This window comes from Hippoglossus hippoglossus, chromosome 17, assembly GCF_009819705.1.
Source record: "Hippoglossus hippoglossus isolate fHipHip1 chromosome 17, fHipHip1.pri, whole genome shotgun sequence".
Classification (NCBI taxonomy): domain Eukaryota; kingdom Metazoa; phylum Chordata; class Actinopteri; order Pleuronectiformes; family Pleuronectidae; genus Hippoglossus; species Hippoglossus hippoglossus.
Window position 1 is genome coordinate 7,921,872 of NC_047167.1, and position 13,075 is coordinate 7,934,946.

General features: G+C 40.7%; 1 protein-coding gene across 1 annotated transcript in view; it reads right to left on the reverse strand.

Annotated features, from left to right (window-relative positions):
- Positions 1 to 6,600: 6,600 nt before the first annotated feature.
- The window catches only part of LOC117778051 (leucine-rich repeat-containing protein 52-like), an 11,497-nt gene continuing 5,022 nt past the window's right edge, over positions 6,601 to 13,075 (reverse strand). The window contains exon 2 of the mRNA XM_034613260.1: positions 6,601 to 9,250. Coding sequence (XP_034469151.1) covers positions 8,916 to 9,250 — 335 coding nt within the window. The 3' untranslated portion in view covers positions 6,601 to 8,915. The remainder of the gene's footprint in view (positions 9,251 to 13,075) is intronic.

The window sequence follows — 13,075 nt, forward strand, 5'->3', positions numbered from 1 at the left end:
GACTGCTCCCAGGTATCTACAGCGTCTATTCTAAGTTGGCCTATTAATAATTCCCTTTGAAAAGTGGATTATCAAGCTCACAGGAATATTTGAGTTGCATCCCCTTGTTCCAACTCTTAAGTGTCAAATCCCTTGAGGGAATTCAAAGGGATCTGTTCAACAGAATATGGCATGTCCGTGATTCAGCCAGGTCAGGTCATTGCCTTCGCAGTGTGGTGGGCCATGATAGAGGAAAATGCTGCGAAAACCGATCCAGTGTCAGCATTTAACAACTTGTTCAACCCCTAAACATTAAACTCACTGTGGCAGTCCTGCAGGGTCAAAGGTCAAGTACCTCACAGTGGGCGTGGTGTAATGTTGTGTAATGTGAGCAGGTAAAGTCGTGAGAGGTGTGGGAAAACTGCACTGCTTCCCACAGAATGCCACAGCATGCGGGGCGATTGAGCACTGGTGTCGGCCGTTTAAACAAAATATAAAAGCATATGAGGAGGTAAAGTGAACGGAGGAGCCAAAGGTGTAAAAGTGCATCGCATTAATTAGGTCTAGAGCTTCTGTCTGTGGCTCAAAGAGCTCATCAATATTCAAGTGACATACGAGACAGAAAGACTACATCAAATAGACAGCAGAGGAAATAAAGGATAGGACTAGTTAGGAGATTTGGATGAATGTGCCTATTCGCTTTCATGTCAGGCGTAAGAGCCGAAGACTGATACCTCTGTCAGGCCTGCACACTACATGTGATATGCTAGAAGCTCAGGTAGTTGTGAAAGGATACTGGATGCCTGGCTCTGTAACAAAATCCAGCTACCAACACCTCTCTTATCTTTAATCTGTAACTGTAGTGTTGAAATGGAAACTATAGTTAGGTAACAGATACCTGAAACAGCAACTTACCTGTATGCTGGTCGCTAGCAAGTACTAGCAGAAATAGACTGGCACACCTTAAAACGACATCTTGAACTTTTTTTTTCTTCATATTCTGTATATAAAGATGGAGGACATGACAGCTCCCCAAAAGTAAAGCCGATGCGTCTCTATCGATACCTGGTGGCTGGCTGCAGTAGCCTATATGTCATAAAACCTGCTTCCTCCATGTAGGTGGATGGGACATGGCACAAACTAAAAAGTCATGGTTTCTGTCATTTTAGGTCGTTCTTATCACTCAAATGTGCAGACTTGCGCCAAATTTGCAAGATGGCAGCGTTCGTATCCATGATTTCTCGGGGGAAGGCTAAATTATTCTAATTTTGTCTAGTTCCTACAGTACTTAACAGAGTATTATATGGCAACACAAAATGTGTCAACTTGAAAGGCCACAAATCATTTTATGAAATCTGAAAAAAGGTTCGGGTGAAAATAACCAATCGATCCATAGAGGTAGCACTGTCTGCACATATTGGAGCCTGCAGCCCGTTAGCACAGTTTAGCACCAATGGTTTAGCATAAAAATTAGCAGTTAGCTTGTCCAAATAGACACAGCTAGAAAGCTAATCAGCATATTTCTCAAAATGTGTAACTTTCCTGTTAAGATCTAAACAGAAGCGTTGCACTGGAGAAAAGACAGAAATAGAGATTCCTATATGGAAACTGACAGGTAGAAAAAAAAACGTATAACCAAAAATAACTTCAGACGAGATAAAAAAAAGAAGCAAAGGAGTCATGCTGCAAGAGAGCGGGTCAAAGGATATTTTAGACCCTTTCATGCTCCATTATTGCTTGTGCAAAAATAACACAGACCCAATTTGCAGAGTCGCTGTCTTGGCTTGAAATTGGATTGTGCTGGTTTTGACTTAGAGCTTAGTGTGAGTAAGCATCTCTTTATCTCACTCGTGCAGCCATCTCTAATGGATTATAACACAACTGGGAACCAGTCTGGGCACTCAGAATACACCAGTGCAATACATCTCCAGCTGTGAGTGTGTGTGCACATGTGTGAGGCCGGTTCTGCAGACTAACCAGGCCCCAGTGCAGAGCCTAAGGCCAACTTAAAGGGTTTTTGACTTGGATGCTAATTAGACACCCGCTAACCTTCTAAACACCCAGAGACAGAAAGAGGGGGAAAAAGTACATTTAAAGAGCAGGAAGGTTGAATAACAAGATAAAGCTAAAAAATAAAAAAACAACACTTCTCCAGGCAGAACTGTGACACATAAAAGGACGTACCATCTCTTCTCAAATGACCTTTTATTGCTAGGGAAGGATACAGAGTTGGTAGGCCCCTGAGCCTGTGCGCAGATGTGTAACAGCAGTAAGACCATCCTCCTGTCTGTCAAGTGCAGGCAGGGGCTCACTCTTCACCGTCAATCAATAGCCATTTCCCCAGAGGAGGAATTCTCAATATCCAGTCCACTACGAAACACATAATATGCAACATGGGGTTCATGGATTTGAAATGAATCCCAGCTGACAAATAATAATGAAATAATGATTGAGAAGGTGTGCGAACGAAAATGGAGAAAACTCTGGAAAAGTGATTCTTGGCCTGTAATGAAAACCAGGCATTTTGCATGTTTGTGTGGACACTGGTTAAATGTGATTAACTTAAAATAATATAAGTTGCAGTAGCTCCTTGATGTTCCAGCTCTGGCTGCTTTGGATCTGGCTGACAGTAATTTGGTGCTGCATCCATATGTGGCAGTGACTAATGATGACATTTTCATGAAATTACAGAAATAGAAAAGCACTATCCAAAGCACAGTCGCTGGAAATAAATCCCTCATCTTTAACTTTGGTGTAACTCATTCCACTGCTCCGTGAGGAAAGGACTTTAATTTTGTTTGCATGTTTGTATGTGAGTGTGAGTGAGTGTGTTTGTAAGTAGATGTGTCAGAGGGCTAACACGGTCGGTTAGATCCGCTCTTACTTAATGTCACATCTCTCATCTGCGGGTGTTTTTATAGTGGCCACTTTGCTTTCAGCTCAGTCGATGTGCACAAAGGTGCAAAACATTTGAGTTAAACAACCAGAGGCAGGACACAGGGCTGCAGGAGCTTCTCCATTCAATAGCTTGTGTGGATTGCCTCGTCTATTCACTGAAGTGGCTCACGGTCGCAGCTGTGCTATTGATGTGACCATCGCCGGCTGAGTGCGTCCCTAACCTAAAACACATCCTGACCACGGCCTCAGCCCAGCTGGTGAATGATGGGATACTTGAGAAGAAAACAAACATCCTTTATCAAGCACAATAGAGAACCCATTAGTACAAATACAATATGTCATCTTAAAGCAATGGTTTATAGTTAAATTGTTTGTAATATTTTGAGAAATATGGTTATTCATTTTCTTTCTGAGAGTTAGATGAGAAGATCGATACCCCACTCATATACGTTAGTGCTTAATATGAAGCTCCAGGAAGCAGTTGTTTAGCTTAGCTTAGCATAAAGACTAGAGGCAGGAAGAGAAAGCTCCATGCAAAGCAGCTCTACAACTTAGAAATCACCCCCTCATTCACTTATTATTCATATAGTGGACACTCAGTGTATAACTCTGTTATGAGCGTCGGAGCCACTTGAAGGGAAAAATAGAGATTTTGAGAATAAAGTCGTAATATTATGGGAAAAAGTTGTAATTTTGTATGTGAATTAAGACGTTCAATTGTTATTGGTGGTTACATCTCCTTGTTATGGAAAGGGATTTTGTAGTTTCTAAAAAACCAAAACAATGAGATTGGTGATCAAGTTTTTGGATGCAGGAGTGGAACTTTGGAAAGCACTGGTTCTCCTTGCTGATTATTTCCTAAAAAGATCTTCTTCTTCTATATTGTCATAATATGATGACTTCATTCTTGTGATATTTTGACTTTTGTATTTTTAAATTACGACTCTTTCTCATAATCTCATGACTTTCTGCTCAACTACGACTTAATTCTCGTTATATCGACTTTCTTGGTAAATTATGTCTTTATTCTCATAATATTATAACGCCCTTGACCCCAGGAACATCACTGATGATGCATCCCAGCGCATCCTAGGGATGTATCTTGCAACATAACTCTCTTCTCAATAACAACTTTATTCTTATAATATTATGACTTTTCTCGAAATACTTTTTGGTAGTAGTCCATCACTTATTTCCTCAGATAACGACAATATGTTGATTTTACACTTTGTTTTATATGTATTAAACAAATAAGATATAAATCTGTTCATTGCTGAGCCTCAGATGTGCTGGTGGGGGCATTTCTCCTACCTTTGGGCAGAACCAGGTTTGCTGTTACTAAAAGCTAATTGGCTGTTAGCTGTGGTCTCGTATGTACCGTACACACAGAAGAGAGAACAATATTAACCTTCTCATCTCTTGGTAAGAAAGCTAATAAGCGAATTTCCCGAAAAGTCTCCTTCATTTGAATTGCAGATTTTGTTCTTTTGATGATGTGGGAAGATGCTGTTCTGGTTGGTGTCTGTATTCTGGTGCACACAGAGCACTTCTCCCCAAGCTTTCACACACTACATTGTACTGAGAGGTGATATGTGTTGGAGTTGGCTCTGGAGGCAGAACTGATGCTTTTGTCTCTGTGCACCCGAGCACATTTCATACATGTGCCTCCATACAGGGTAATTTTGACTTGTGGGGGAGTAAAAAGCGCAGAACATTGAAATTCATCCAGTTAGTTCAGTATATTACTCATTATATACAGTTAAAAGCGTATTCAGTCATACAGAACCTGCAGGGTTTGCCAGAGCTGTCAATGCAGAGTTGTGAGAGGTGCATGAGAACTGCAACTATGCCAATTTTTATTATGAAACAGAGACTTGTGGGTATCCCTTGTCATTCCATCTGTCTCACTGTGCTAGCATGATTTAGATCCGCCTGCTATCCTATTTCCAGGCCGCACCCTGCACCCTTGCCTGTGGCATGGCATGGCCTTATCGGTGTGCTTACAGCAGAATGTACTGTAGCACACTCTCACAGCTGAGATCTGCCATAGAAATGCATTGCATGCAGATATGAGGGTTAATCACACGGATGTCAATAGACATTCATATTAGTTTTTGCATTTTGTATATACTGCAGCAACCCATGCAGAAATAACACCCAGAGACATGAGAGCAAACCAGCACCCACTGGCTGAAGTGCTCAGCAGACTGGAACAGCTTGTAGGAGACTGACAGGTACAGTATGGGTCATTATTTTTGATTGACACTTTTAGCATCCAGCTATGTGTGCTATGCCAGTGAGTATGCTTAGGTCGGCACAAGCATAGTTCTGCTTTGAAATTGGATCACTGCCTTATATAATAATGGAATGCAGGCAACAATGTATAATCACACACACCAGATTCATTCCTTAGTATCTTATATCAGTGGAGTAATCGAGAAATTTAGACCCATCACACTGGCAGGAAAAGTAAGATTAATTCCATGAAGTATAACTCCCATTTTAAATTAAGTGAGTAAGCCATGTCTCTGAGCTAGTATTTATTAGATGTATTAAATCATCCCAAAATGTCTCATGTAAAAAGGTCTATAATGGTGAGTTTTTTATGGATTTAGATCAAATCTCAATAATATGCACATGTGAAAAAAAGGTCTGTCAGTAGCAATTCAGATGACAGAACAAGAAAAACAACAGATGGTGTGGAATCTTCACCACCTTCTCATCACACAAATAAATAACTTTACATGCTAATAATCAAATTCCTCACAATTGCATATGATAGAGTTACAGCCTCACAACCGGTTACGCACAGTCCAAAAGTTTAATAGGTAAAAGTCGCATAATACCAGTATAAGAGCTTTTTCTTTGCCTGCACATGTTTTACAAAAAGAAATGAATAATGCCTCCAATCTTTGTGCGTCCCATGCATGCACAACACTGGGACTCTGAAAGTGAAGCAGTTACATGGATCTCAGACACAGTCAAATCCATTATTTACACCTGTGCTTGTCTAACTGCTGTTTGTCAAAATGTCCTCGGTGAAAAGGGTCCGTTTCCCTTTGCGAGCACAGTTTCAACAGTAGCTTGGACATGCATACATCCAAGCTTTACAATGCAAACAGTTTCAGAGTAAAACGTGTGTCAAGTCAAATATGCACAGCACAAAAGGAGGGGAACAACTGCTGGCACAAACAATTTTAAGAGAATGCCCTCGTTCTCAGGTCCCCAAAAGGTTCTTCTGTGTTCTCAAATCAAGTAAATTATTCTGATACACAACCAATTGCACACAGACACGCGCACAGAAACACACGCGATAGCATTTAAGTGTAGCCACCTTTGGACTTCCCTTATCCAACAAGAGTTTTGTTCTTTCCTGAAACATTTTCAGTTCATAACAGTCAGTGTCATGGTCAGTGAAGTGGTACATCCAGATAAAAACAAGCAAAAATGCAGAAAAACCTCACACACAGCAGGGGCTGATATCACAACTGAATGATGTTTACCTCCACCAAGAGGGTTATGTTGTCATCACTGTCTTTAGGACGATTAAACAAAAAGTACAAAACTGGATTTTTATTGAGTTTTGGTGGAAGGGTGAGGTATAGGCCGAAAAAGGACAACTTAACTTTCGGAGTGGATTCATTCAAGACATTTTTTCCACTTTCTTTACCGTTGCGAGATGGGGAATTTATTGACATTTCTGATAATTCCTCAATGGGAAAAATCTGGTAAATTTAGTGGACTGACATCTGTGTGTGTGAAATTTGGTTATTTGAGCTATTCAAGGAACAAATTCCTTCCTGAACTGTCTTATTGCTGTAAATCCTGGTAAATCAAATGAATGAATGAATAAAACTGGGATTTACTTTACACTGTCCATATTTCTTCCAAAAATACAAAAATTATACATTTATAGTTCTTTTGTATATTGCCATATATTCCTTTTCTTTAATTACTTACATGAACGGGTCGGTCTCACAGTTTATACACATCTCATAAGGCTTTTCGGTGCATCAACAGTGCATGCAGACACAGACAGACAGACAGGGCACTGCACTCAAACTAGCAACCCAACACAGACACAGAGAGGCCTAAATCAATTATCGCACAGTCCCGATAACTTGCCATCCAGCATGGGGCCCGCTGCCAAAGCAGACCTCAGCAGATGGCACATGTTGGCTCTCCACTTGGTAAATACTGTGGTTCCTCCGCACATACACCTTGACTGCAGCTTCGTGAGAGAGTAACTGAGGGGAGGTTGAACTGTCACCACAAAACCGCACACATGTCGGAGCACAGATTGTCACACTGGTGTCGGCAAAAGCTCAGCCACACACAAAGCTACATCACACACTCTGACTTTGACTCATCTACAGGGACATAAATGGATTATATAAATGCATTTAATCCACACCTTTCATACGAATGAGCAGAATGAGAACAACACTTTAAGTTTAACAAAGATGTTGTGAAGCTGCGTCCCAATTCTCTGACCATGCTTGGTGCCATCATGGAGGTCTACGGGTGAATTTTTTTGTGTGAAAACACTGCTTCATGAGTGGGCTCTAGAAATACACTTGATTTTGATTAATTAGCATCCGATTTGTAAGATTTTAAGATCAAAATATTTTGGAAATTGGATAAAATCGATTATTCCACATATGCCTCACATATATGGGGGAAATAGTTGACTCCAGTCTTTCCTGACCTATAATTTTAGGAAAAGGCCCTATGGTCGCAAAAAGTAACAATGGTTTCTTGTGCAGAGTAATTCGATTTTTTCCTTTTGGCATAATCTTTTGGAAAAACGAACAGTTCACACCAGTTTATGTGGGTTGGTGGTCTGAGCCCTGCTGTTCCTTTGCTGCTCTTGGCTGGACCCACATGGCGGTTGAAGAAAAAAGTTTGACATTTTGGAAACTGCTCCTATTTATTTCTTCCTGCAAAGCGTCAGATGTGTGGAGAATGACCCCAGTCTCATATTTGTCTGTTAGGCTACAGCGAGCGAACTTTACATGGTGTCACGCAGAAGCTGGAAACATGGAGAAACAGCTGGCAGGAGGATTTTGTTACCTCAGCACAGAGCCAGGCTGGTTGTTCCTGCCTGTTTTCCACACTTTACATTACACTGAAAAACAGAACATGGTTGGACCAACGTAAAATAAATGACTTCATCTGGTGACACACAAATTAATTAAGTTAGTACAAATTTAAATTAACAAATTATAGAATAAATGATTGATTTCAGTTTTTAAATTGGTAAACAATTTTATTTTCCAGTGTAAGCTGAGTGACAGTTGCTGCTTCATGTTTTTTGTCTCGACAGATTGATCTCGATCTTAATTATGTTGCTATCGGCCTAGATTGTCGGGGGACATGTCACATGCTTCCCTTTCCTCCGCACTTCAGTCTGTCCTGGGAGAGGGATCCCTCACATGCGACTCTGTCTGGGTTTCTACACTTTTTCTCTGTTTTGGTAGTTTTCTCTCTCTCTTGTTGGGGGTTAAGAACAGAGGGATGTTGCTCCTTAAGCCCTCTGAGGCAAATAGTGATTTGTGAATATGGGCTATCCAAATAAAATTTGATTGATTCAATATTTTTAGACAGAGTGGTTTTGATCTTCTTATTTTACTCTTGACAAGAAAACTAATCTTCGCAAATGTCAAAATAGTTTCTTGAGGTGGGAAATGAGACCACTACCTCTAGTACATAAACCGGAATGATATTTCTAAATATCTCATGTTAAACCAGCCTGTTATTTCATCAGAGCACTGATAACCACCTTTACTGATTTCTTTCTGCAGGGATGACCACTTCCCACTCAAATGTTTCACAGACCTCCATTATGGCAGCCAGAGTGCGTTACATCACCTGAAAGCCCACTACAGATGAGCAGAATGACATTCCCTCTATCTGACGAGTCCTCTCTCCTCTCTCTCAGAGCGGAGCCTGTTAAACAGACTCTGGGCTTTAATTGGACTTCACAGACTGTCCTGGAAGTTGACAGGAGGCACTGTGGGTATCCATGGCGTCATCTTTTAAACATTGTGTAAGGTTTTTAAATTCCCGTTGCCATGGTCACTCCTGGCCCGCGAGGTGTGGCCCGTCTCACTGGTTTCTTCCTCCGCCTCCTCGTCCACTTCGAGCCGTTCATCTTTTTTCTTGATGTAGCGCTCGTAGAGCACCATTATGACGCCCATCACCCAGGCCGACACGGTGCCGGCAGCAAAGATGACGAAGCCGATGGCGATAAAGAAAAGGTAGTCCCAGGAGCCCAGAGTCTGGTGACATAACGTCCGCAGCTGGATGCCCACGTCACCCAGCCGACGGCCCTGCATGTCGGCAGGCGAGCCGCACACCGTCTGGCCCTCATCTGTGACACAGACGCACACCGAGAGAGAATAAAGAGCATTAATCAAAGGATCAGGACATAATTCATAATTCATAGCACTCGGAATATAATTTATTTTTTGCATGAACAATATTGTCTGTTCTAAGATCAAAGGAGTTAAAAAGATCTCAGTTCTTTTGTAACCAACAATACTCTGGAAAGCACAGAGTACATATCATCTCCTGAAAATGTTCTAACCAGTGAGTTTTACTTGTTGCCATCAGGATGTTATGTCACCTGCTTGTACTACAAATCCCTCCTGCAATCTGTCAGTACATAGATTCTTTAAATCCTTGCCTTCTTTGTCACTGATCTTTTTTTAGCATTTTTTTTTACTTCTTTACTGTCTGCAACTTTGATATTTATTCAATATTTATTTTTCATACCCTTCATTTAGCTCCCTTGTATCTTGTACCCGTCTGAGTATGTTTTCGTATAAGCCGTTCCAAATTCCAAATGAATGATTGCCCCCATGGGATTAATAAAGTTGTTTGAATTGAATTGAATCGCTTGGTGTTGTTAACTGGTCAGATTTCCTGGAGTGGTATCATTCAGACAACTCATGCTGTTCTGGACTGAAGGTGCAGGGTGTGTGTGTGTGTGTATCTTCATAGCACCAATCCAGGACAGGGACTTCCTGAACCCACATGATTATTCCTTTACTAACAGTTAGTAAAACTGCATTACAGTTGGTCAAAGAAGGATACACGTGCACTAGAATGTCATTCAGTAGAGCGCATGCGTCCGCCAAGACCCAGCAGTCCCCTTATCAATCAATCAATCAAATTTTATTTGTATAGCCCATATTCACAAATCACAATTTGTCTCATAGGGCTTTAACATGGTGTGACATCCTCTGCCCTTAACCCTCAACAAGAGTAAGGAAAAACTACTTAAAAACCCTTTTAACAGGGAAAAAAGAACGTAGAAACCTCAGAGAGAGCCACATGTGAGGGATCCCTCTCCCAGGACGGACAGAAGTGCAATGGATGTCAAGTGTAAAGGAGAACATCAAGATAAAGGTTTTAGCAGCATTGATTAGGGTAAACATTTTGAAGTATAACTGAAGGTCAGTGAATTGGTGGATTAATGTCATTAATGGTCAAGTGTCTGAGGAGAAATACTATGTATCGAGCAGTCCTGCTGCAATCATAGTCCATGGTCAGCAGCCAGCAAGATCATGATCCACCATCAAGATCGGATGCCACTATAGTCCACAGTTATTGTCCACTGCCGCCATTAGGATCCATCATCAGCTGCCACCTCGGTCGTGGTCCACTACCAGTATCTGATGCCAACACGATAAAGGATCTGCCTATGAAGCCTAATGAAGCAATAGATCCAGATTTTTATTTGGATCTGCACCAAAATACACACACTCCTAAATATCAGTCCCCTAAACATGCCTGATTATTTTCATCAAGACCCATGAATTATTCTCTGAGGAAAATGTTCAAAAAACGCAACTCATAACTCATGTTATTGTCACGATGTTTGAAAAACACATTCCTGCTTCGGATCTGCACCACAATTGAATGGGCTCTAACCAACTCATAACACATCCTTCCAAAAAGTTTAATGGAAATCCATCCAGTAGTTTTTTCCGTAATCCTGCATTATAAGAAAAATGCAAATGAAAACATTACATCTTTGGCAGAGATAAGCAAAATATTGTTTCAATGAAATTAATAATTTGTGACGAAATGAGCAACAATCGAAGTTAAAGTTAAGAAAGAAAACGTCCTTAGGTATTGTTTGCTGAGTTTTACACTCAAAAACATCATATTTCCTGTCCCTTTAAAGTGAATTTAACTGCTGACCTTCTCTGCAAATATCAAGTGACATTTCTAACAGTATAAATATTCACCGCCTTGATAATCAGCATATGTTTTATAAGGATTCTTTGATGTTGTGAGAGCCACAAACAAAATGCACAAATAATTCAGCAGGAAAATTATTCTACATATGGCATTAATCACAGCAGCCTGTTAAATCATTCATGAACACATTACGACATATCACTTTACATAACATTTGTAAATGGCACATCTGCTGCAAACTGAGCTGAAGAGATCCACAAAACATTCGAGTTCAAACGGCACTTGCATAACCATGTTGCTCTCCTTATCAGAAAACTGGGGGCTTTGGGAGCCTCCCATGTACGACAGCCTTGAGTTGATGCAGCATAAAAAAAAATCATGGATGAATTATTCAAACTCTTTTCTCCCCCACAGGATTACAGAGTGACTTGGGCCTTTGTGTCTGCCTGAAACCACTGATAATAAGGTTTCTCATCATCAGGCGCCGGGTACGACTACGACTAAGACCTTGCTGAAATCCACAAATCCTAACAAAAATGTCACAAAAAAAAAAAAAAAATCCCACGCCTCCTAGCTCTCACAAAACTACAGCTTGGATCCAGTTTCAAAGGCCTTTCAGTCAATATTAACCGTGGCCACATTGTGGATGTTGAGCTCTGCAGCGGCTGACGAGAGATGCATTTTTCAGGGAAATAATCCCAAAGCCTTTTGTTACTGAGAGCAGAAAGTGTGTGCAACACAACCGAATGCTGCCGTCTCCACGCGGCCGCTGTTTTTAATTGGCATCTGTGTTTCCAGAGCTTTTGTGCTGAGGGGAATTCCCACAGGGACAGATGAAAAGACTTGGAAGTTCCTGCACAGGGAACAGTTTTCCATAACCCTGTCTCTGAACAGCTTTAAAAATCCACTCTCTCATTTTGCTGCCATATATATTGTAGAGTCTGCATGTAAATGTTTGCTGCTTTGCCTCTCTGCAGCCTGATATTTAAGGAAAACCTGGATCGACACACTGTAATCACACTTACTGTATAATGCAGTTTACTATAGACATGTTGTCCTCTAAATCAAGGGTTACTAAACCTTTTTTGTCTTATGTACACTTCTCTATCAGATGAACTGAATACCCCTTCATCAACACCATCCTCATGTTCCAAATGCTGATGTGAGTTCACTTTAAAGTGTACAGGTAATAACAACTTCTGTAATGTCTTTCATATGACTGCATTGTTATTGTTGGAGTCAATTTCTCGACTACACTCTTGCAATCTGTTTCAACTGTCTATGAGTTGCACCTGCTGCGCCTTTGTCTCCTTTTCTAACATGTAGCTCCAGTAATGCTGCCTACCATGCACCAAATGTGCTCTCAAATATGTCGAAAAAACAAGGAGACAACTTAGATGTAAGATTAACAAACATAAAGGAGCCATCCACCGTGCTGAAGCTCAATAAGCTGTCGCTTGACACTTGGCAGACAGCACTCAGCAGATTTGGCATTATGTTACCCAACCATCTTAGGGGTTATATAAACCAAATTCTACTCCAATGTGAATATATTTTATCTTAAAACACACTAAATGAAGAACTGGATGATCTGACATGTTTTGTGCGACTCCTTTTATTGTCTCTTTGTACCAACTTAGCCCAATGTGCATTTCATCCATGTATGTACAGTAGGTACATCAGCATTTGTTTTTGGCTATGCTTTGCTGTTCTGCTTGTAATGATCTGACCTGTGGTAACTGACTTCATGTGTGTTTGACCAGGCTCTTGATGACATGCTAATGTAAGAGGAGCCAATATATATACATTTTAATTGGCTCTATATACAGACTAAGCTCCATTTTTGTTATATATAGATATATAGATATATATAGAGAGAGAGGCAATTAAAATCCAGGACTACATGAGGAAGATAGCCCCAAGTGACGAGCTGTTAAGTAAATACCTCGACCGCAGAAACCCAATGATGATGATGAGTAGGAGGAGG